The sequence below is a fragment of the Taudactylus pleione genome, unplaced genomic scaffold (assembly GCF_031769625.1).
Source record: "Taudactylus pleione unplaced genomic scaffold, aTauple2 ptg000437l, whole genome shotgun sequence".
Classification (NCBI taxonomy): Eukaryota; Metazoa; Chordata; class Amphibia; order Anura; family Myobatrachidae; genus Taudactylus; species Taudactylus pleione.
In genome coordinates this window covers 4,489,614-4,515,838 of record NW_028284839.1, presented here as the reverse complement: position 1 = coordinate 4,515,838, position 26,225 = coordinate 4,489,614, and the positions used below count along the sequence as shown (strand labels likewise).

General features: G+C 45.6%; 1 protein-coding gene across 5 annotated transcripts in view; it reads left to right on the top strand.

The window, feature by feature from the left end:
- The window catches only part of CHD5 (chromodomain helicase DNA binding protein 5), a 276,672-nt gene that overhangs the window by 125,214 nt on the left and 125,233 nt on the right, over window positions 1–26,225 (top strand). For all 5 annotated transcript variants that reach the window (XM_088447742.1, XM_088447741.1, XM_088447740.1 and 2 more), the window contains exons 10-12: window positions 4,000–4,200; window positions 5,317–5,528; window positions 24,885–25,016. In XM_088447742.1, coding sequence (XP_088303868.1) covers window positions 4,000–4,200; window positions 5,317–5,528; window positions 24,885–25,016 — 545 coding nt within the window. The remainder of the gene's footprint in view (window positions 1–3,999; window positions 4,201–5,316; window positions 5,529–24,884; window positions 25,017–26,225) is intronic.

The window sequence follows — 26,225 nt, the reverse complement described above, 5'->3', positions numbered from 1 at the left end:
AAAAATTACGGATTTGTGTAAGGAGAAGTGGGCGTCTGTATGTAGTGCGGCGGCGGCATTACGATTGCAATGGATTAGCATACTATCGCACTTGAACTACGTGCGTAATTGCTATTGCATTCGCAGTTGCGTTCCGTAGGGAATCTGAGAGTTTTTTTTATCCATTTTGTTGCAATGTTAATTGTTTAAATTTAAGATGTTCCTGTGCGCTGCCACATTAATAATAACCTAACGTTGACTTTTCATACAATAAGTTTAACCCTAGAAAGCTAACTGTGGGTCTGACGCACCCGGCCATTCTAACTTCAGTTCAACGTTACCACGCTCAGTTAAGATGTTGTTACAGGACATTCTGCAAAAAATACACAGTTGGAACCAATGTAGGTCTACTAAAGCCAAGAGATGTGGAATGTGGTCCTCGATCAGGATCGCAAGTCTGCCGACGCACGCACCCGGTCGATGTTTGCGTTCTACGTATGCACCGCAGCGCACGTGTGTGAATCGGCCACTGCGATCACATTAATTTGCTTAAATTCGCAGCGAGCGGGTGTGTGTGATTGCAGACTCGCAATCCGTGCTGAATAAGGCCCTGTGTCTATCGAAAAAAGACAGAAACACGTCATAGCAATGTAACGTGTCGCAAGTCGATGTGCATGGAACATCGGGCAATGATTTGGTCTGATTTTATTTGAATGAAAAAATCTTTTATTTTTTTCAGTTGTAATTTCTTGTTTAGAACATATGTAGTAGCCATTGTTCAATAAATGGTATTTTCCTGGATCCAACAGATTTTTCATCTTATGGGTATCACAGACCCAGGTTAGCTGTTATGAAACATTTTTATAAGGTTAGCTTCCTAAGGTTAAATAGGGAATGTAATATGTATATACAGTATAGACATGTGCTGTATGCCAGTAATGGAACTCTGCTATAAGTGACTTGGAAGGTGGATAAGAGCGAATTAGATGACTTTACAACCTTTAGCATATTTTCAGGTAGTTACTGAAAGGAAAGCAACACAAACTGAGATCACCTAATGGGCCTCATCCTGAGTCGCTCGCTGTTTTTACATTGTACAGCGCCGTATTCCCCATATCGGCAACTTTTTGCACTGAAATGTTTTTTGGCTGGAATCTTGCTTCCCATGTCCTAATTAGGGGCATGTTCAATTTGCCGCGAAAAAGCCGCTTTCGGCGAAAAGTTTCCGCAAACGACTTCATTTCGCCAGGCGAAAACTTATCCCCGTATTCAATTGCAAAGACTTTTCGCGTAAAAAAAAGTGCAGAATTGCGGTTTTGAGGTGCAAAGTTGCGGGGGCCCCCCCCGCAGCCTTGAAACAGCCCCCCAAAAGTAAACTGTTTCAAGAAAAGTAAAAAAAAACCTTAAGATCACCCCAAAAAACTACTTAGAAAAAGTGGGCAAAAAAGTACAAAGTTGAGGTACGAATTAAATACTAGTGAAATAGACTCCAGGGGGGTCCCCAGGTAAGCCTCAGGTGTTTTTAAGTTTGCAGGTGCTTGCGGCAGGTGGATTTTACATGATTTTTAAAACTTCAATTTAACAACTTTAAAATATGCTAGCACCCACTTTCAGGTACCCCAGTTTTAATGGAACTAGTTATTTTCTACAAAAAACTTCTAAATGCTATTCTTCACCACTTCACCACTATTGAGATCATTTAAGTACCCCAAATACCTTCAGCAGGGCTATTTGTGGGTATCTATAGTGATCCCCCATGTCAGTGCATCTTTTGGGGGGTGTCAGGCTGATTTCCCCAAATCTGACAGCACTTTTCGCCTGTTTTGAGTTTCGCCGGGTCCCATTTTCGCGTCCTCTGGAATTAAATAGGGCAAAGAGCGGGCGCACGCAAGAAAAGTGTTTTCTCCAAAAACCCGCGATGTAGGCGGAAGGTCCGGGAGGCGAAACTTAGCCGACTTTTCGCGGCTAATTGTATATGCCCCTTAGTCTCCCTACCAAATATGGTGACATTCTGATTGTTCAAGGTACAGACAGCTCTGAATAGGGGAAGTTTAATAATGGCCGACCTGTATAGTGCATACAGTACTTGCCTCTCCCAGAATGTCCGTGAGACTCCCGTATTCTGGGAGAGGGGCACGGTAGACAAGTATGATGTATTGCATTGCTTGTGTGAGTGTAAGTTAGTGACAGCCGGTGCTCCTTCATTCTATCATTGGTGATTGTGTTCAGGGATTCAGACTGTTCCCAATCCCATCTATACTGCTCATTTGTATGTGATATCGGTGCCTTAAACTGCTGCTGGTTTTATTACATCATATTCTAAAAGTATCTCCTCATCATCTCATGCGATTATTTGTCCAGGCAGCAGGAACTCTTTATCAGCAGATCAGCGTCTGTGCTATGAGTTATTTGATTGCCTTGAAATTTATGAGGAGAGGTTGAGAGTTTAGTTTTATCCCCATCTATTGCAATTGAGCTATAAGTCATTCATGAGACAGTTATCCCAGTTAATAAAGGGCCATCTAAGGTGTTTAGATACCTGATTGCAATTGGACGTGCTGCATCACGCTCTGGACGGTTTGCTCAAAGCATCCACCGGCTTTTTATTAAGTCACAATTTTCTACCATTGATTCAGAGCTATAGAGTGACACTTATGGCTCGTACCTCATTGCCTAGCGAATTGGTAAGATGCATTTTCATGAGTTTGGTTAACAATGGGTCTTGTGCCTCGCATATATCCGGCTGGATATTTAATAACAATAAAATATTGCTTTGCATTCTTTGCATACCTCAGAAGTGTTTTCCGATTTTGGCTGGACAGTTTTCATTTGCAGACGTTGAAAGGGGCGGAGTTTCACCAAAGTGTAGGTGGTTCCGGGAGGATCAAGGCGGAGTTTGGGTGGATTAGTACTAAGGATTCCTTAGTCCTGATTGGACATGTCTGACTGTTACTATGGTTAATGTGTCTGAGAACTGCTACATTTATTTATTGGAAAAAGCCATAGGGCCTGATTCAGAGCCGGACGCTATTTGCGCTCGCTCGTTCAGAAAAAAGGGGTGGCTATTCAAATGAACCGTTCGCTCTTTGCGATCTGTTCACGCCTCTAGGTCTGAACGAGCGAACAAAACTTGCGGTCGTTTTTTGGAAAACTACACCCCCTGGCCGCTCGCATCCTACGTCATGTCCGCTATTTATTAGATTAATCGAGAACATCGACCAGCGTATGAACTGCTCGCTATTCTTGTGGTTGGTTTTTCCTACCGCAATCATGCGAGCAGTTCTGACTATAAAATAACCCAGTGACGTGGTCAATGACGCTGCTGTATTAATTATGCACACCCATAAAACGCCCATTTTGACCTTTAAGCACGCCTGCGTTCGGATATCCACTCCCCGTTTTCAAGCACCTTCCCCTGTTACCACCCACATACGCCTCCTCCTGTCACTCTAAATAGCAGGCATTCGCTATTTAGCAAACAAACGATTTTCGGCCGCACTGACTGGTTCGCGCATGCGTATTACGATCCGTACGAATGCGCAGTTGTGCAAACATCGCTCGGAACGAGCGAGCGGCCGCTTACGAGCGGCTCTGAATCAGGCCCATAGTCCTGACATTTCTTCCTCTTCCAGCTTCTAAAATTCACCTTACAAAAACCATGAAGTTGGTCTGGAACTGACGTACAAACCAGCGCTGTGTATTAAGGGGTTATTTACGTGATTATTTGACTTATCAGTACCAGACCAACTCCATGGAGAGCTATGAATGATCAGTGATTATAATATGCTGGCTAATAATGCACATAGGTGGTTAGACTTGTTCATTCTTGATCAAACGATTCGATAACTTAATGATTGTTCCTGTCGCAGATTTATTTATGTACAGAACATGCAGATGACTTGGACATGAGTAGAAGATAGATGACTTTGGGCTTTAAAATAGGTTTGCTCAGCCGCTTAGAACCTTTTCATATGCCTCTAGATTTATACTATTTATTAAACAGGATCTTCTCATTCACAGTGTCTGCCTTTAAAGGGCAAAGTACAAAGAATCCTGCATTGGGTGTGGAGAGAACCTCCTCCAAATATATCAGGGCCGCCCTGTGAGATCGACCCCCTCATGCCGCCCCCAAAGCCCGTGGAAGGGATTCCGGAGCGGGAGTTCTTTGTCAAGTGGGCTGGGCTCTCCTACTGGCACTGCTCGTGGGTGAAAGAGTTACAGGTGAGAAACTTGGCCGGGTTAATCCAAAACGTAGAAATAATTTGATGAAGTTGCTTAGTGAAAGTGTTTATTTGCTGCACAAGCGTATTGGGTGACATTAATGGAAAATTGTATACGGGTATCAATGTAAAACAGGTTGTGTTATCCTTAGCAACCAATTATATGTTTGACTTGATTTTCTAAACTGCTGGTGACCAGTATTAAATAGAATGTGTTTGGTTGTTATGGGCAACACCACTTTCTCTACAGTTATCTGTACAACATTTTTCATAAATGTCTTTTATTGATTCTTGCATTAACCATGTCTGTTAACATCTGTCTGTCAAGCCCAACTTCCATATCTTATTGCCTCCGAATGCAAGTTAAAGGATCTCATATACCTAAATTGGGTTGGGTATGGGATGCCAGTGCACGGGATCCCGGCAGTCAGAATCCTGTGTTTGGCATCCCAACAGGGTTAGGATACTGACACCTGTCGGTAAGTGGCCTAACCCTACCCCTATTCCTAAACCTAACCCACCATCCCCGCAGCCTAAACCTAACCCATGCCTCCCCCCGTAGCCTAAACCTAACCCTCCCCTCCGCAGCCTAAACCTAACCCACCCACCAGTGCCTAACCCTACCCCTCTCCCTAGTGCCTAACCCCTAACCTTAACCATCCCCCTAACCCCAATACTTACTGTCGGGATGCAGGCTGTCGGATGCTGGCTGGTGTCGCCATTTTGAACGCCGGCATTCTGAACTCCGGTATCCCGACAGCCGGGATTTAAACTGCATCCCCCCAAATTGTTTGTTTTATGTAAAAAAAAACAAACTACAGTATTCAACATATTAATTGTAGTACACCTAGCAATGACCCTACGCGTTTCATTACTGAGAGTTTGTCACTCTGTGAACCTGTGAAAACCTGTCGAAATGATGAAAACAATCTTGAGCATGGTCAGACCAATTAAACTTTCTTGAATTCATCTTAGTTTGTTTTAAAACCAATCAAAAATGTTAGAAACTTTGTTAATTATTCAAAATGTTGTTAAATATTCAAAATTAAGCTTACTAGTTCGGGTAATGTTATTGAATAGTGTTTGTAATTACTGCTTATGGCTTATTGCATTCCAGCTGGAGCTTTACCACACAGTGATGTTCCGGAATTACCAAAGAAAGAATGACATGGATGACCCGCCACCATACGACTATGGGTCCGGGGATGAGGACACCAAGAGCGAGAAAAGGAAAACTAAAGACCCTCATTATGCAAAAATGGAGGAGAAGTTCTATCGTTATGGCATAAAGCCGGAGTGGATGATGATACATCGAATAATGAATCACAGGTAGGAGAATGGAAACATTTTAAAGGTGAAATTTATGGATTTGTAATGTATGAAAGTAAATGGACCTGATAACAGTCTGTGTCGAAGGTGACTGTTAAATAAGGTTCAATTCAGAAGTCAAGATGACACACATTGTCTCAGTACTAAACAGCTGGACCTGTGTCCGGTTGGGTGAGTTTTGTTGGTCAGTGACCAAACACACATGACTATAAATTGCTATGCATGCTTATTGGCCCAATTTCAGATTTGACCTGGATCACTTGCAATTTGAACCTGAATGTTGAGCTTTGTTGGGGAAGTTTTTGAAATGTGGCTACTTTGTCTGACAATATCACTTATATGGTCTCAACTTAATAACAAATAGAATGCAAATATATTTTAACTGTTATAGGCTTGTGTATTACTATATGAGCTTGCATGTGTGCCATCAGTAGTTGTTGGGCATAGCATATTGACCGGCGCTCAGTGGTTGGAGCCTTGTTCAACTTTTTTCAGCCCCATCCAGTGTTGGGTTGCTCAAGCTTGTTAATCAGTGGGAGAGATCCCCGGACACTAGGGTACAACATTGGTACCAGAAGTGGGGCCTTTGCTAAATCACCAAGTGGTGGTCATCTAGGCATATGATATCTACAGTACTTTTCTTATGTGCATTCCCTTAATTGTAATGCTAGTGCAATACCTACATGTCACATTAACCTAGTTTGTGATTATATTGTTTGGACTTATGCTGATTTATTTATATTTACATGTATGCTCTATTTGCAATAATTAAAAACAAGAAGTGGTCATCTATGTATATTGCCAGTGGTTAGTGTTATTTTGGTTGCTTTCAAGGAAATAGAGATGTTATAGCTCCTGTTGATTAACATTTTGGGAAATGCTGAGTCGACAAGTAATGTATTCTCCTGTGTAGTAAGGGAATGAAATTTAAAGGGCCTAATTTGGAGTTGGACTAAAGTTTAGCTTTCGGCTGTAAAATGCGCTTTGCTGCTCTGAGCGAAATGCGGCTGGTTTTTGAGTTTTGGTCACTTGCGGATCTTCATGTCTGTAGAGACGGATCGTAAGTGGGTATGTGCAACTTTGGCACAGTAGAGCCCTGGGAGGTACTGCCTCAGTATGTATTATAAGTATGGGTTTAATTGTTTCAGAATATATAGCAATGGATGTATAACTTTATGTAATATTGAGCAGAGGTGGAGACTGGCAGTTACAGGACCTGGATGATCACAGAAAACCGATATATGGGGTGTTTTTTTTTTTCTTTCATCCGTGAGTATTATTTCCGTTTTGGGGTGATATAGATCTCTCTCAGATTATCTGGAATCGCTATTATTGCCCAGTTGGATTTAGTCTAGTAGCTTATAAATAAAAATACTTCCAATATACATTATTAACAGTCAAAGCGGAATCTGACCTTGGCGGTAAGATGCTGCACATATTGCATATAAAAGTACTTTACAGTCAATGGTTTCAGGAATTGTTTTTGTGGAAATACCATGAAGACATAATTTGTAATTTTGACACTTTCCCACTCGTTTACAATACTGGCGTCAATTACTCTGCTTTACATAGGAAATGCTGCAGTCTCAAAGCGTTATTTATTTATATATATATATATATACATATATATATATATGTGAACTCAGTGAATTTATGCAGCGACAGTAAGTGTGGTATACCATACAAATAGTGTGTAAGAAATATATACTGTATATAAATATAGAATTGAAGTGTCATGTAGCAACAAGGGTACCCCCCAACAACAATGGGGTGTCAGGTCAATCTGAAAATATACAAGCCGTGGTTAGCAGCTTTTAAAACTCAAATGTCAACAATATAATCAGAACAGAGCGCCAAAACGTGCCATAAAAAGTGCTTGCGCAAATATCGTGCAAATAATTATTAAAATGATGAAAATCTAAAATAATATATGAAGAGCACTGATGTACAGTATATAATAAATACATTTATTTATGCATGGAAAATATAGGATATAAACAATTAAAAATATACGGGGATCAATAAACAGTTCAAATAAAAACAGAAGTTTAAAAATAAAAAAATGAGGTAGAAATGGATGTATAAAAAGTTTAAACAGAGTTCATGCTTATCTCATATTTGAGGTATGGAGTAGCATGGGGGTGCAGGTTACCAACGTGTTTCGTCCTATGATGGACTTCTTCAAGCATTACCATCCCGTTGAAGAAGTCCACCATAGGACGAAACGCGTTGGGTATCTGCACCCTCATGCTACTCCATTCCTCTACCTCAAATTTGAGATAAGCATGAACTCTGCTTAAACTCTTTATATGTCCATTTCTACCTCATTTTTTAAAATAAAACTTCTGTTTTTATTTGAACTGTTTATTGATCCCTGTATGTTTTTAATTAACAGGCACCCTGCTAGCCAGTTACAGGAGCTGTGGGTGAGCGGCGGTGCTGCCCACAGAGTGCTGCGCTTTGTACAGTCACACCGCACGCACGCACGCACGCACGCCTTGTAGTACATAGACCCCTTAGCATGCAGCTTTGAAGACTTAAAACCATCTAATTGCAGTTAGAGGCGATAGAGGCAGCCATTTTATGAACTGGACCAATATTCTCCCCACCAAGTGCATCTGGCTTCAGTGTCAGAGCCAGTGAATTTATGGTTTGCATTCTCATACATATTGGTTCACCTTAAAAAATAGTACAGGCCTGTTGAATTCTGGCTATGATATATCAGTCATAGGGCCTGCTTCATCACAGATCGCAACTGCAACAGTGTACGCAGATCGGCCGATGGTGCGTACTGCGCACACGTATGCATCGCAGTGCGCGTGTATGGGTCAGCATTGCGATCACTTCCGCAGATACAAAACCATTGCAGAGGGAGTTAGTTATAGGACGTCAGCATTTGGGGGTGGTGATGGCGTGGTTGGAGAAACGCAGGCGTGCCTGTCCGTTTGAACGCCGTTTCCTGGGCGCGCATAAATTAGCCACCGCGAAGCTTGTGTACTCACTGCGTGTGATGAGAGTTGCAATTTCTGAGTCAGGTCAGAGCTGCTGTCATTCTGCGTGAGGGGCCGATGTTACCGATGTTTACCCAGGACTGCGCGGTTTTATGCATGTGAGAAAGCGGTAGTGGATGTCTCTATGCTGGCTGAGCGGTTGCAAACATTAGCATATTTGCGCAGCAGAACTGCGTGCGTAATCGCAGCTGCGGTCGCTGTAGCGATCCCTAGTGGATCATTCCCATAGTCCAGTTTGGCATCCATAAACTCATCACCTCACAGACCATGAATGAGACTAACATGGCTGCCAGAGATGACATCATTATCTGGTGACTGCAGTATCCTGCCACGAGGCTAGGCTTATATCATTGCTGGACCTGCTCAGGCACTTACTGCTAATGGGTTTTCATATTTGCTTTTGAAATGCTACATTTTGATTACAGTTCGTCTGAGGTAAAATTGCATATGTATCTCTTGGCTTAAAAACAGCTTTTTTTGACCTTGGCATATATTTACTGATTAGCTCAACTCCAGACTGAAATTTACAACTGCTGCCATGCGGCATTTAAATAGTTTTCAGTCCTTGTGTCATTGGAAGGCAGAAAAAAATAAAAATAAAAAATATACACCAAATTATTTTTGGTTGTGTATTCAATGAAGCACCTGCCTGGGGATTTTACATCTGCGATCATCGTCATGGCAACGCACATTTCCTGCAAATTGATGTTGTGACTGCAATGAGCCAGAGTGATGGAGGAAAAATATATTTTTCTTTTAAACAGTGTAATTGCAATGATATTAAACATATGATTAAAATCAGAGAATTGAGACTGTAATTAAGAGTGTATGATATATCAATTCAATCGGCATGAACTCTTTAAAAATGAATGCTCTTCAGCATCTGATTGTTAAAAGTATGAACGCTGTAGGGCTTTAAATTATTATTTAAGGTGTGTGAATACGTCTACATTCTATAGGTAGCAGTTATTTCCATATGTGGAATAATGCTCTATAGTCCATACATGGTGTTCATTCTAGCACCCTGCACCCGCCACAACCTGTGCAGTTCCTCTTTCCTGCCCGGGGTGTCGCTCCCTGCTCTGGTGCTTCTAGAACACTCTGGTCTGTATCTCAGCAGTTTGTTGCATCAGCTGAGTGTGCTAGAAGCACCAGAGCAGAGAGCGACACCCCAGGCAGGAAAGAGGAACCGCACGGGTTGTGACAGGTGCAGGGTGCTAGAATGAACACTACATACAGGCCAATAAAACGTACACAATTGTACATGTTCTTTCACTGCTCTGTCCCTCCGGAGTGGGATTGAATAGCCGCCGGTTCAAATCCCGACAGCGTCAGCCCGACAGGAGGAAATTCCGACAGCGGCAGGTAAGTCATCTAACCCTCCCCTCTCCCCCCCAACTCTCCCTTAGGGGTGCCTAACCCTAAACTCCCGGGGTGGTGCCTAACTCGAAGTCCCCCCGGGGGTGTCTAAACCTAACCCCCCTCCCCGCACCCTAAACTTAACACTCCCAGGGGTTGCCTAACCCTAACCTCCCCCCAGCGGCGCCTAACGCCCCCCTTCCCCTAACCTAATCCTAAATCCCCCTGGGGTTGCTTAAATTCCCCCTTCCTTGCAGCTAAGTGCCAGGGATGGCCGGACTCACCTCAATCGGTCCGGCATCCTTCAGCACCATGGCATCGTGATGAAGATGGGCGTTGGTATTTTGACGCCTATCTTCTGTCCCTTGCCGGTCTTCTGGTGTCGGGATATAGACTGGCAGCATTTAGTCCGCCGGTCTATACTACATCCCGTCCCTCTAGACTATACGTGCCGTAAACGTCTCCCTTCCCCATAACATCCTTTATCTGTTTTCATCTGCTCAGCACAATTGCCAGAGCATCCTCATACTCCACATCCACCTACTACCCTGTACCCTATGACCTTCTTCCACTACACTCTCATGCCTCATGCCTCACTTCTTGTCTCGCCAACCTACCTCACCCCCCATAGTATTTCTTTTCCCCTATACCCACCCACAAGCTTAGGCTTACTCAGATGGCCGATGCTGCAAACATTGTGACAGATGGTTTTAGATGTTAATCCGATCCTGCATCTTCGGACGCAGGCATCGGATCTGTGGTGCCTACGTCTTTTTACTTCAGACGCCTCCTGCTGGGACTAACAGACTTTTGCACAACAGTTGCGTCGGGTATTTGTGCTGCGTTCACACTAAACAGTTATTGGCAATGTCAGTCAGAAATAGACATATCGGGCAGAATATCACATAGTGTGTATTCAGCTTAAGGGCCGTATTCAGTTTCAGGCGAAAAGCCGTAATCGACAAAAAGTTTTGCCTATTGCCGCTTTTCGCCTGGTCGGAACTTATCTCCAAATTGTATTCCAGCCGGAATTCGCCTACGCGGAAACTTAATGCAATGTAATAAGCAAAAAATATTCGCCTATGAATAGCAGGTGAAAAAAAGTGCAACATTTTTATTTTGGGGTGCAAACATGGGGAAACGACCCGGAACCCTTGGCACAGTGCCCCAAAGGCCAAATCTTGAAGAAAAAAAACCCCCTAAAAACACCCCAAAAAAGTACTTCAATTTTTGGGACGAAAAAATAAAAAATGTGGGGACAAGTATAAAAACTAGCGAAATAGACTTCTGGGTGGTCTGCAAGGATGCAGCAGGTGCATTTTTGAAATTTTTAAAAAGTTCACTTTAGAGACATTAAAAGATGCTAGCACCCATTTTCACGTAACCCGAATTTGACAGAACTACTTATTTTCTACAAAAAATACTGCTTCATGCCATTATTGTTGGTTACTGTATTGTAATGTAATGTGCTGTGTACCCTTTACTGTACGTACGGAGCTGCGGACCTCTTGTTGCGCCTTATAACTAAAATGTAATAATAATAATTCTTCACCACTTTTGCATAGACCCTAATAATACGTTTTTTAAACTACTTAAGTACCCCAAACACTTTTATTAGGGGTATTAGGACACATTTACATCGATTCCCTATGTTAGTGCATCTTTTTTTTGCGGTACAGACTGACTTCCCCACAATTTGATAGTACTTTCCGCCTGTTCTGCATTCGCCAGTTTCCGTTTTCGCGTGGTTTGGAATTGTATAGGGCAAAAAGCGGTGGCGTGCACGAAAAGTTTTCACCTCTGAAACAGGCGAAGGAGGCTGAAAGTCGGACAGGCAGAACCTTTCCGACTTTTCGCCTGAATACGGGTCTCCATCAACTTTGTGCACCTGGGGGTAAATTTACTAAGATGGGAGTTCTATTAAGAAGTGATGTTGCCCATAGCAACCAATCAGATTCCAGGTATTATCTTCTAGAAGGTGCTAGATAAATGAGAAGTAGAATCTGATTGATTGCTATGGGCAACTTCACTTCTTAAATAGAACTACTATGTTAGTAAATTTACCCCCTGGTCAGTGCAATTCTACCCATTCTTTGCAGCAAAAAAAGGTCAGAGTCCATTCAATTCAGAGGAGATTTCCTGTGCCCGGGCCTCTTGGTCATTCCACAGGATTTCAATGGGATTGAGCTCTGGTCTGGGTCCTGTCTGGGCCATTCCAAGACTTTGATCTGCATTTTATCAAGCTATTCTATGATTGACTTGAATGTGAGCTCCGGATTGTTATCTTGTTGGAAGGTAAAAGTGGCCTTCAGCTTCCTGACAGAGACCAGCAGGTTTCATGCCAGAATAGCTTTATAAGTAGAGCTATTCAATATACCCTCTAGTCTAGCTATACTAGAGCTTATGTTCCATCTGAGGAGAAGTAGCCCTAAAGCAAGATGCTTCACAGTATGTGTTAGATGGATTAAGATGTTCTGTGAAAAATGGCCTCCATCTTGCCACCTTACCCTATAGCCCAAACATGCAGAGTATGGGAGATTGTTGTCACATACAGGGAGTGACCAGTTTCTACCAGGATTTCATGCAGATGTTTTAATGTTGCCATAGTCCTCTCGGTAGCCTCTCTAATAAATTTTATCCTTTTACTGACATCAACTTTGCTGATAGTCCTCACAGTGCTCCATATTAGATGTAATGCTTTTTATACAGTTTATACCCCTCTCTTGACTGCTACCTTTCAACAGTGAGCAAGGGCATAACTAGGGGGTTTGGAACCCAGGGCAAGAGAATAAACACCCCCCCTCCCTACCAGTGGCCTAATTACCCCACGGGTCTAGGGAAGGATTAATGGTAACTTACCTGTCCGTCATCAGCCGGATTCCTCTGCTGCTGGCCCGTCCTGGCCAGCGGCACCGGCGCCCAAACTCTTCTGTCTTGAGCCCGGCGTCTTCTGGCCTTTTCAAGATACTGCCGGAGCTCTTCCCGTGATGTCTGCATCCTCCACCCGTTGCCGCCGAACTGACTTTTCTGGCAAGTGAAGCGGAGCCAGCCATGACGCAGCTCACCGTGATTGGTTCGCCGCGCCCACTTTCAAATGGTCGCCGGTCGGCGAGCTGTACCCAGCTCACAGCCGGCGCCAAATGTCACCCGCTGCTGAGAACAGTCCCGTGAGATGTGTCCTGCCCTTTTTTCCTACTTTTATTATTGCATTATTCGTTTAATTCGTTTGATATGAAATAAAAAGGTTTGCTTTATATCAAATTTTTTGCATTAAAAAACAACAACACAAATCAGCTTTTTGACATGATTTAAAAACCTACAGTAGTTTCCTAATTCCCACAAACAGCCTTCTAAATGGTCCTGCCCTCGAAATGATCAATATTGGGGGGTCCATAATGGTCTTTCCACTTTTTCATGCACTTCTCTCACATCTCATTTGTCAGTAAATTTGCAAACCTCCGCTGCGAGTACTGCGAATAGGCATTTTTAATTGGATTGGAGAATTCTTGGGAGAGCGCATATATATATATATACAGTGCATCCGGAAAGTATTTACTACGCTTCTCTTTTTCCACATTTTGTTATGTTACGGCCTTATTCCAAAATGAAATAAATTAATTTTTGTCCTCAAAATTCTACACACAATAAATACCCCATAGTGACAACGTGTAAAAAGTTTTTTTTGCGATTTATGCAAATTTAATAAAAAATAAATAAATAAGAAATCACATGTACATAAGTATTCACAACCTTTGCTCTATACTTTGTTGATGCACCTTTGGCAGTAATTACAGCCTCAAGTCTTTATGTATATGATGCCACAAGCTTGGCACACCTATCTTTGTGCAGTTTTGCCCATTCCTCTTTGCAGCACCTCTCACGCTCCATCAGATTGGATGGGAAATGTCAGTGCACAGCCATTTTCAGATCTCTCCAGAGATGTTCAATTGGATTCAAGTCTGTGCTCTGGCTGGGCCACTAAAGGACTTTCACAGAGTTGTCCTGAAGCTGTGTGCTTAGGGTCGTTGTCCTGCTGAAGGATGAACTGTCGCCCCAGTTTGAGCTCGAGAGCACTCTGAAGCAGGTTTTCATCCAGGATGTCTCTGTACATTGCTGCATTCATCTTTCCCACTATCCTGACTAGTCTTCCAGTTCCTGCCGCTGAAAAACATCCCCACAGCATGATGCTGTCACCACCATGCTTCACTGTAGGGATGGTATTGGCCTGGTGATGAGCGGTGCCTGGTTTCCTCCAAAAATAATGCCTGGCATTCACGCCAAAGAGTTCAATCTTTGTCTCATCATGGTCTGAGAGTCCTTCAGGTGCATTTTGGCAAACTCCAGGGGGGCTGCCATGTGCTTTTTACTAAGGAGTGTCTTCCATCTGGCCACTCTACCATACAGGCCTGATTGGCGGATTGCTGCAGAGATGGTTGTCCTTCTGGAAGGTTCTCCTCTCTCCACAGAGGAATGCTGTAGCTCTGACAGAGTGACTATTGGGTTCTTGGTAACCTTCCTGACTAGGGCCCTTCTACCCCGATCGCTCTGTTTAGATGGCCGGCCAACTCTAGGAAGAGTCCTGGTGGTTCCAAACTTCTTTCATTTATGGATGATGGAGGCCACTGTGCTCATTGGGATCTTCAAAGCACCAGATATTTTTCTGTACCCTTCCCCAGATTTGTGCCTCAAGACAATCCTGTATCAGAGGTCTACAGACAATTCCTTGGACTTTATGCTTGGTTTGTGCTCTGACATGCACTGTCATGTGTGGGACCTTATATAGACAGGTGTATGCCTTTCAAAATCATGTCCAATCAACTGAATTTACCACAGGTGGACTCCAATTAAGCTGTAGGAACATCTCAAGGATGATCAGTGGAAACAGGATGCACCTAAGCTCAATTTTGAGCTTCATGGCAAATGCCGTGAAATCTTATGTACATGTGATTTCTTAGTGTTTCCTTTTTTTATGAAATTTGCAAAAATCTCAAAAAAATGTTTTACATGTCACTATGGGATATTGGGTCTCATTCAGAACCGGTCTCATTCAGAACTGAGTGCTCGTAACCGGGTCGATGTTGACCCACTGGGCATGCGCATGTCAGAGCTGGCTCCGACGTGCGCATGCGCGATACCCGGCTAGCGACGGGCGCTTCGTCGCTACGGGTCTCGCACCAAAGGGGGTGAGCTGTCGATGTTGAATGACAGCTCGCCCCGTTTGGGAAGCGGGCAGGGGGGGTGGCCGGCCAAACGGAGGCGTTCTTGACGGAACGCTTGCCGTTTGGGGGCAGCCCCACTGACATCAGCAATGATGTCAGTGGGGAGCTTCCTGCTCGAATAGAGCAGGGAGCTCCCTGGGGCTTGCGCTTATCGAAACCCAACCTTAGAGTCTTATCGCAAACCCTGATGGTCGCGATGGTCTTGACCATCGTGACCATCACCCTGGTCGGTCGCTAAGCTGTGGGTGGTAACCCACAGCTTAGCTAGCGTCCAGGAGGCCGCACTTCAAGATGCAAACGGCCGCCCTCATTCAGAGCGACCGCTTGCATCCAACGACCGGGTCTGAATGAGGGCTATTGTGTGTAGAATTTTGAGGACAAAAATTAATTTATTCCATTTTGGAACAAAGCTGTAACATAACAAAGTGTGGAAAAAGTGAAGCGTAGTGAATACTTTCCGGATGCACTGTATATATATATATTTATATTTAAAATGGACACACTAGGGGCTATATTTACTAAAAATCTTATCTGGCCAAAATTGCATTCTCGTGAGAGTTTCCCCTGATTTTCAAACACTAAGATTTACTAAAGGCAAATACGGGTGTAAAAACATGATTCTATCTGCAAAACACTGCCGAATACATGAATCGAAGTCAATACACCATCGAACCAACTCACAAGTTCTTTCCATAGACAGGAATACAGCACAGGGATTTACTATAAATCGTTTTTTTGCAAACCTGATCGTACATGGAGGGCCAAAATATTCCAAATAGAAGTTTTAAATAGATTACCTCCTTAGCCGTGTGTTCTGCAGAAGCGCTGCACAAATCCCTGTGATCTGTGCAGTGTCTCTGTGCTATAGGTTTACATAAAGGGTAAAACATAACCAGCCCCGGACCTTTGAGCCCGTTCTGGTACAGGAAAATCAGGGGGAAAAACGATGTGGGGATCCACCTATTTTACTAGTGGTTTTATATCCCGATGCTGGAAGACCGGCAGTGAAGATCCCGACAGTTAAGTATTTGAACTATTTACTAACATGACCAACCCTCCCCCCCAACCGTAACCCTCCCTTAGGGGTGCCTAACCCTAACCTCCCCCCATGTGCCTAACCCTAACCCCCCTCTAAGTGCCTAAACCTAACCCCCCCTTCCCTGCAGCCTAAACCTGTCTCCTGGGGGGGCTAACCATAACCTTCCCCCCCGTGGGTGCCTAAACCTAAGTCCCCCCCGGAAGCCCCTAACCTGACCCTCCCTGTCCGCGTCCACCGCCTGGCTTACCTTCGTTCGATATGCCTGGCGTCGGGCTCCAGGTGTAGGTAAAATGCCAGGCGTCAGGATTTCGACTCCTGTCATTAGACTCCTGCCGGGAGTAGACGGGAAGCCGGCGGTCGGCATTTCGACCATCTGCTTCCTGACTGTATCCCCCAGCAACGGGGATACAGCACGGTGTCTCCCTGCCAAAGCATTAACCAGTCCCAAACTGGTGAGCCCAGGGCTGGTAATCCTCGGAAAGTGGGGACCCCCCCAGGCCTCTTTCCTGCAACCGTGGTGGTGAGTGCAGGGTTAATGGGTTAAGTATAGTAGAAATATTCTTTGTAAATGCTTTCCGTAGACTATGGTGTTTCCCAGACATTCCAGGAGAGAGTGCAGATATGTTGTAAATAGGTTGGCTCCTGTGTGCTACACTAAAGGTGATACTGCATGTGAAATGCAATATGTACAACTCCCACAGGTATTTCACACATACACAGCACTTGTACGGATGTGTCCTTATACACCTATCCTTTCTGCGCCATATGACGCTAGACGCGATTCCCTTGCTGTACACTTTTTCCTCATTGTTGCTACTTTTTCCTTGATTTTGTGTCTCAGGTCACATATAAGGCCTGATTCCAAGATTCCAGTTCTTATTGCCGCAGCAGCGATGTGTATATATGGTAATGCAGCAGGATGCGTCTGCAGTAAAAAGACACCTGCCGACACCGCAGATCCGAGTGCTGAGTCCTAAGACGCAGCATTGGATCTTCTGCAAGACCATCAGCCATCTGAGTAACCCTGAGGTTGGCCTTTGCAGCTCCGTTGCAGACTCTGGCCTCGGCACTCCCAGGAAACGGGGGCGATATGCCCCTGTTTTCTGGAACGGAGGCCTACCCATCCCGCCCTCAAGCGGTCCCACCTTGTCAATCAGGCTGCAAATGAGAGGATACTGCATGCAACTTCGCAGGACCCATCCTGCACATGCACAGAATGGGGCCTACCCATGTGTAGGTGCCACACCACTAGAGTTGTAGGCAAACCACCGGAGCTGTAGGTAAACCACCGAAGGTTTAGGCAAACCACCGGAGGTATAGACAAATCACCGAAGGTATAGGCAAACCACCGAAGGTTCAGGCAAACCACCGGAGGTATAGACAAATCACCGAAGGTATATTCAAACCACCGGAGCTGTAGGTAAACCACCGAAGGTTCAGGCAAACCACCGGAGGTATAGACAAATCACCGAAGGTATATGCAAACCACCGGAGGTGTAGGCAAACGGGGTAGTGTACATCTCTGAAGCCCATGGTGTACTAGGTATTTAGTATTAGCTTTTTTGTCACAAAGGAAATAGCATAAAGTCGCAGACAAAGCGTAATGATACATGGCGCGGACACGGTTCACTCGCATTGGACCTGTCTTCTGACTGCATTTTTTTTCTCAGTGCTCAGTGTTACTACTTTTTCCTCAATTTTGCATTTTAATTTGCATATAGGGGGATAGGCATCGAGCCTTGGAGAGAGATAAAGTGGAGCAGATGCCAAGAAGAAGCTCATTCATTTACTTTGGGCAATTGCTCCACTTTATCTTTTACCAAGGCTTGATACATCTCCCCTATAGTGTACTAGGTACTTAGGATTAGTATTTTTGTAGCAATGGAATTAGTATAAAGTAGGAGATTAAGCGTAACGATGTATGGGGATGTTCACTCTAATTGGACCTTGCCCTTATAGCCCAGAGCAGGGGTGGGCAAAACGTTGATCGCAATCTACCGGTTCACTGCAGACACACGACCGGTCGATTGCGGTGGATGTCCGCCACTGCCTATTCCATTTGCTGAGATTTTGTGACCAGCTGGTGCCCAGCAGCTCCTTGCTTCCCTGCAGCGGCAGTCAGTATCTGGAGCTCACTCCTTCCGGCTCCTGCAGTGGGTGAAGGGAGAGACGTCATGACGTCTCTCCCATAGTGCTGAGCGAAAGGAGCAGTAGGACGGTGGCGGGCGCAGGAGCGGGGATTCAGGTAAGTATAGTGTTGTGTGTGTGTGTGTGTGTCTGTGTCTTTATGTGACTACTAATGGGGGCGCTATTATTGGGGCACTACGGGCACTGCATAAAGGGCACTACTAGGGGTACTGCTTAAAGGGCACTATTATTGGTTCACTGCATAAGTGGCACTACGGGCACTGCATAAGGGGCACTAATACTGGGGCACTGCATAAAGGGCACTACTACTGGAGGCACTGCTTAAGGGGCACAAATCCTGGGGCACTGCATAAGCGGTACTACTGGGGGCACTGCTCAAGGGGCACTACTGTGGCACTGCATAAAGGGCACAGCTTAAGGGGCACTACTACTGGGGGCCCTGCTTAAGGGGCACAAATCCTGAGGCACTACATAAGGTGTACTAATACGGGCACTGCATAAGGGGCACTACGGGCACTGCATAACGGACACTGCTACTGGGGGCACTACTTAAAGGGCACCTTAAAGGGTCAAGACCATCGCGACCATCGGGGCTTGCGACGAGACACTAAGGTTGGGTCTCGGCAACTGCAAGCCCCAGGGAGCTTCCTGCTCTGATCGAGCAGGAAGCTCCCCACTGACATCGCTGCCGATGTCAGTGCGTCTGCCCACAGAACGCCTCCGTTTGTGAAACCACCCCCCAGCCACGCTTACAAAACGGGTCGAGCTGTCGATCACCATCGACAGCCACCCCTTTTGTAGTGAGCTCCGGAGCGAGACAATTTCTCTCTCGCTCCGGGGCTTGCGCAGTGCGGCCGCTGCGCGTGCGCAGGGCCTTAAAATCAACCCGGTTGCGAGCTCTCTGCGCTGGCGACCGGGTCTGAATGAGGTCCTACGTGCGGTGTAATGTGAATAAGATTGTGCTGTAATTTGAATTGGGGATACTGGCCCTGATTCAGAGCCGGACGCTCTGACAAAGCGCTCGCTCTGAATCAGGGCCGTCCCTCTGAATTTTAGAGTGGCCTCCTGGCCGCTCGCATAGCTGTGGGTGACCACCCACAGCTATTGCGAGCGGCCAAAATGATGGTCGCGATAGTCAAGACCATCGCGACCATCGGGCTTGTGACGAGACCCTTGTCACAAGCCAAAAGCACTCCCACTGACATCACTAGTGATGTCAGTGGGGCCGGTCCCAGACGGTAGGCGTTCCCATAGGAACGCCTCCGTCTGGGCAGCCACGCCCCCGGCACGCCCACCAAAGGGGGCGTGCTGTCAATCACCATCGACAGCACGCCCCCTTTGGTGCGAGACCCATAAGGACGGCTTGGCTGTCATTATTTGGGTCTCGCGCATGCGCACGATGGAGCCGCCTCCGTCGTGCGCATGCGCACTTGGGCAACATCGACCCGCTTGTGAGCGCTCAGCGCTCGCGAGCGGGTCTGAATTAGGCCCACTGTGTGTGATTTTGGCAGGACAGACCCCAAGGCCCTTGCTGCGAGGTCACGCCCCCTTTTTCGGGCTCAGTAGATCACAAAAGGTTTTTAGTTTTATAAGTAGATCACCGGGTCCAAAAGTCTGGTCACCTCTGCCCTAGAGCCTGTACTTTTTCCTCAATTTTGCATCTTCACTTACAGGGCCTTATTCAGAGCCGCGCACCTTGCCGATGTTCACGGAGTTGAGTGATTGTGTGTGTGTCCGCTATTTATTAGATTAATCGAGTACATCGAAAGACGTCTGAACTGCTCGCAGTGCTTGTGGTTGGATTTTCCTACCGCAATCATGCGAACAGTTCAGGCTAAGAAACAACCAAGTGTGGTGGCCGATGACGCTGTTTTGTTAATTATGCACACCCTTAAAACGCCCATTTTGACCGTTCGGCACGCCTGCGTTCGGATCACCACTCCCCGTTTTCAAGCACCTTCCCCTGTTACCACCCACAAACGCCTTATCCTGTCACTCAAATTAGCAGGCACTCGCTATTTTGCGAACACACGTTTTCCGACCGCACTGACTGGCGCATGCGTATTACGACCCATACACATGCGCACATGTGCGAACATCGCTCGGAGCGAACGAGCGGCCGCTTACGAGCGGCTCTGAATCAGGCCCTGTGTACGTAACCACTTTTAGCGACGCGACGTGACGCTCCCAGGAATGTCCGCTGTATCTCTAGTACACTTCAGAGACCGTTTGTCTGAATCAGTACGGCGACTCAGAGTACACCACCCCCATTGGAAGTGATAATGACTGTGAATGTAATATACGTGAATATCAGGGCGTTTTGTGTGATGATAAAGCCCTGTGCTTATAGTATCATTATACAGCCACATCCACCCTTTGTAGCCCCTGTAAATCATTTCCATGTGTAACAAAATATCACATCTGACACTTTTCAAAAACACCTGTTATTAGACCTTCATGGCGCTTCAGTGTCCCAGTCTGCCTGAATTAGCGCATCAGCCTTCCCGAACAATTGGAAGAGTCGCCACCAAGCAGCAAAGTAGAACCAGGCTGATGCCACACTGATTGACCGGCGCACCAGATTCTTTACACCTCGTCCACTGTGTGACATATAGGAGGAATGACCCAGAACTTCGGTTGTACAACACGAACGTTCTAAAGCTGGGCAAACACTTGCCGATGCCGGCAGCATAGCCCCCCAATGACTATATCGCCCATTGGACTTGCGCGGCAGCGTGCATCGTCAGCGACATAGGCCCGTTTTCAATTTGGAGCGAAATCCGAAATCAGCGAAAAAGTTTGACGTCATTTCGCCAGGCGGAAAAGGATCACCGTATTCAATTTGAAAGACTTTCCGCCTCAATGCAATGTAATAGGCAAAAAAGTTTTGCTTATGAATTGCATGCGGAAGAAAGTGCAGAATTGGGGTTTTGGGGTGTAACGTTGCGGGAACCCCCGTGCAGCTTTCAGACAGTCCCCCAAAGGTAAACTACGTCAACATTTAAAAAAAAAAGACTTTAGAATACCCCAAAAAAATCACTTTAATTTTGGGGTCGAAAAATAAAAAGTTTTGGGACAAAGTTAAAAACTAGCGAACTAGACTCCAGGGGGGTCCCCAAGTATGCCCCAGGTGTTTTTTACTTTGCAGGGGCTTGCGGCAGGTGGATTTTTCACGATTTTTAAAGTTTACATTAGCAACTTTAAAATATGATGCCCCCCATTTTCAAGTACCCAAAATTTGCTGGGATAAGTTATTTTCAGCAAAAAAACCGCCAAAATACTATTCCTCATCACTTTAGCACCTATTGAGCCCGTTTAAAAACACCAAATACCTTCAGCAAGCCAAATCGGGGGAAACCATAGTGAACCCCCATCATGTCAGAGCATCTTTTGGGGGGTGTCAGGCTGGATTCCCCAAATCTGACAGGACTTTCCGCTTGTTTCAGTTTCGCTGGGTCCCATTTTCGCGTCCTTTCAAATTGAATACAGGGATACGCGGGGACTCGCGGGATATTTTTCCGCCTGCAAAACAGGCGAAGTAGGCGAAAAGTCCGGGAGGCGAAAAAGTATCGTGGGTGCGAATCAAATTGAATATGGGCCATAGCGGGTACACACTGGCTGATGTGCCCTTATATGTCGTCCGACCCGCCGGATCGGCCGACATATCGTCTAGTGTGTACCCGGCATTAGAAACCTGCTGTATCATTGCCTTACCTGGGGAGAACGCGGCTCACACAGTATCTGTTAGTACCCAGGCAGCTGGCTGTTCATTATTAATAGTGCATCATGTCCCTCGCTGTATAGAAAGAGGCACATCAGCTATACGTTCCACTGCTGTCAACATTGTAACTTCAGACCATATTGTGTGATTTACAAGTGGCTGACGTGTCAGGTGGAGGCGACGTTTCTGTATGTTTTCCTATACTTCCATTATCAGACTTATTTATTAAAAGGATGGAAAAACATGTATTTAGGGTTTGATTCTGAATTAGAAGCAAAGCTGCTTTCTAACTGTACATAAAGTCCTGGATATAAATGCATTTGATATTACGGTGATTAAGGGGTAAAGTGCATTTCATTGCCTGGATTTAATGTGCCGAAACACTTCCGTGACCCTTCGGGGGCTCTTCAATCATCTCTGTAGATTTTGCTCTTCGTTTGAAAGATTATTTTGCCATCCCAGCTTACTCCACCTATCATAAACCTTATTCGTCTGCCGATGTGCGTTCGTGGCGGCCATTAATTTAATTTTGTGAAATATGAGTGGCGCGCACAGCAGCGGTAATGAGTATAGGCAGCTGTCAGTCTCCTGTTTTTGCCATATATACTTGGAAAAAGCTGCTTACTTGGAATGATTGATTTCTGTTATCGGTATTTATAGAATTTACGGTTTCTGAGACATGTGACATTCAGACATCGTTGCTCGATAAACAAGATGTGACATGAGGATATTCTAATATAAGTTCTAGAATTCCAGGCTCTATTTGTGTTTTAGATAAATATCATTATTCATACTTTACGTTATGTTATCCATGACTCAACACAACAAATCTACATCGATAACCAGAGATCCCATTATTTGTTTATAGGGCAGGGGAACGAATGCCACTGACACAGAAGCAGGTCCTTGCTGTGATTTAAAGCACATGTCTGGATGTTGCATTATAATATTATATAATGGGTTGGGTATATTTATTAGACAGTCAAAATTCAGACATTCAAATCATAGATAAAATAATGCCAATAGGTACAATACTTAGGGGGGGGGGAATTCAATTACCCGCTGTAATCTACCGACTTGTACTATATATAGACAGTCGACATAATTTAGACATTCAATATATAGACCATTTGAAATGTGAAAATGGCGACAGGCATAATGTCGACAGTTAAACTATAGACCAACCAAAAGGTCGACAACCAAAATGTAGACACAGTTAAAATGTCAGCTAAAATTAGAACCAGTGGTGACCAGTAAATAATGAGCCTGTCCTGTCAGACTGATTGCAATTATCAACTCAGATGATACTATCCTTTACTGTAATGCTAATTGCAATGAAACTGTTGGAACAGGGCATACTGGCATGTGTAGTTCCACAGCACCGTACACTAATTGCCGCGGCCGATAAAACCCCAAAACGGCAGTGCCGCTGTTAGGGCCTGCTGAAACGGTGGCAGGGCATGCTTGCATGTGTAGTTCCACAGCAGCATACATTAAATGCTGCCCCAGTAATTGCCGCGGCCACTAATGCCCTTCATATTAGCGCTATATAAATGACAAGCACAGCATGTACACCTGCCTATATGGTGACAGCAGGTTACAGTATGTGCAGTCACCTATATTGTCAGTGTCGACATTTTGATTGCCTATATTTTGAGTTTTGCTCTATTTGGAAAGTCAGCGTTGACCACCTTCACCTGTGTCAGACAGTGGGGATCACGCAGAGTGGAACACAAGTCGGCCGTAATTGCTCTGGCATCGTTGCAAGCTGGCTACCCCTACACGGCCCGCAGTCCTGCTGACACACGCCATCCCTGAGCATTGCCTCCACTTGGTCACCCACAGCTGTGCGAGCGGCCAGGAGGCTGCTCTAAAAAAAGAGAGGGAGGGCACTGATTCAGAGGGAGCGCTCTGCCCGATTTCTGTTCAAGTCCACGTTATGGATAGGGCACATAGACTCAAGCCTAGGGCATGGAAGTTACAGACGCTGCGGTCTATACCTTATTTCATGTTATATGCTTGGCAACATAAACACTCAGTGATTCTTTTTACTTCCATGGATATTGGTTGTGCGATCTGCACTTTAAAATAAAATAAAAATAATCCAGTGATTGAATTCCCCTAGAACTCCTAACTGAGCTGTCTCCTTCCTTATACAGAGTCAGGGGCCATAGGGAGAGGGAACTCTGGGCCTGATTCATCACGGATCGCAATTGCAACAGCGCACGCAGATCGGCCGATGGTGCGTACTGCGCATGCTTATGCCCCACTGCGCAGGTTAGTATTGCGTTGACGCACGCAGATAGAAAGCCATTGCAGACCAGGGGACGGAACGTCAGCATTTGGGGGTGGTGACGGGGGAGTGATTGGAGAATCGCAGGCATGCCTCTCCATTTTGAACGCCGTTACATGTGCGCGCAGAAATTAGACACTGCGACGGCATAGCAGCCTGGGTAATCACTGCGTGCGACGAGACTTGCATTTCCTGAGACAGGTCAGAGCTGCTGTAATTCAACGCGAGGGTCCGATGTTGCCGATGTATGCGCAGGGCTGCGAGGTCTTACGGATGTGAGAAAGCTGTAGTGGGCGTCTCTATGCTGGCTGCGCAGTTGCAAACATTAGCATATTTTCGCAGCAGAACTGTGTGTTTAATCGCAGATGCGTTCGAAGTAGCGATCCGTAATGAACCAGGGCCCCTGTGAGGAAGGTACAAGTAAATGTAATATTTTTGGAACAAATACCCAGGGTGACGTACATTGTATTTGATCCGCTGTTGTTTCGTTGACCTTGTAATGATAATTATTGTGTTTGGAGCACATGAAAGGCCAATAACAGCAATATGTGTTTGTCTGTCTGCAGCTTTGACAAGAAGGGAGACGTTCATTATCTGATTAAGTGGAAGGACCTGCCCTACGACCAGTGCACGTGGGAAATTGACGACACCGATATTCCAGATTACGAGAGTCTCAAACAAGCTTTCTGGAATCACAGGTATTAATCTAAGGCAGGAAATGTAGACGTCTGAGCCGATAGGCATGACTATGAGTGCGTGCACACCGGCGTTCCGCCTGCTTCCCGCAATGCCTGATCTGCGCTATCTTCACATTTTGTAGAACGTAACAGAATGTTGCTGAAACAGGATTTTAAGGAGTTTATCACAGATCCCTATGGTAATCCCATGGCTCTGCCACGGGCCAATGAAGGGTGAATACTCCATGGAGCATTAGGGAAAACTGCAGTATAATTTTGCTGTATATACCTTTACTCTGCTCTATTTACCGCGGTTGTTAGGATGTTGACAACAGTCCTCTAACTCTCTTCCATTCCCCTCATATACTAGAAAGTCCCAGATTTATTTTAGGTGATTGAAACCAGGTTCTGGTGGATCTATAACACATATAAGAGATGTCCACAGACGGTATGCAGTCGGGAAGCCGGCGGACTTAATCCCGACAGCCGACTTCCCGACTGCTTTATCCCGGCGAGGGTTAAATGACAGGCTTCTAAATCTAGACGCCTGTCATTTTACCAACGCCCGGCATCCCGATCGAAGTGATGCCGGGTGCCAAGCGCTAACAGCCGCAGGGGGGGGAGGGTTAGGTTTAGGGTTCCTGGGGGGACTTAGGTGGATAGGCACCCCCCCCCGGGAGGTTAGGGTTAGGCTAGGGGGAGGGAGGGTTAGGGTTAGGCACCCCCGGGGGGGACTTAGGGTTAGGCACCCCCCCGGGGGACTTAGGCTTAGGCGGCGGGAAAGGGGGGGGTTTAGGTTTAGGCACTTAGAGGGGGGATTAGGGTTAGGCACTTAGAGGGGGGATTAGGGTTAGACACTGGGGGGAAGGTTAGGGTTAGGCATCCCTAAGGGGGGTTAGGGGTAGGGGCGAGTGTAAATCATACCGATTCCCCACAGACACAAAATAAATATTCACTTTAATGTTTAAACCCGATTTCTCCCAACTGGCAGACGGGCAGAGGTCCTGGACATGTGCAGGACCTGCGAGACCTGGTGCTTCCGTAATGCCTCAGCCTGCTGCTGCTGGAACATTTCCAATTTCGCTGTCTCCGCGGCAACTGTGCAAATCAGTGTTTAATTTGTAATCAGCATTAATATTTTAGGGGCGGTATTCAATTGTATCGTGCCCCTTTGTGCCCTCAGGGGGGTGTGAGCTGAAATGGGTGAAAAGTGACCTGTTTGAGCGCCCA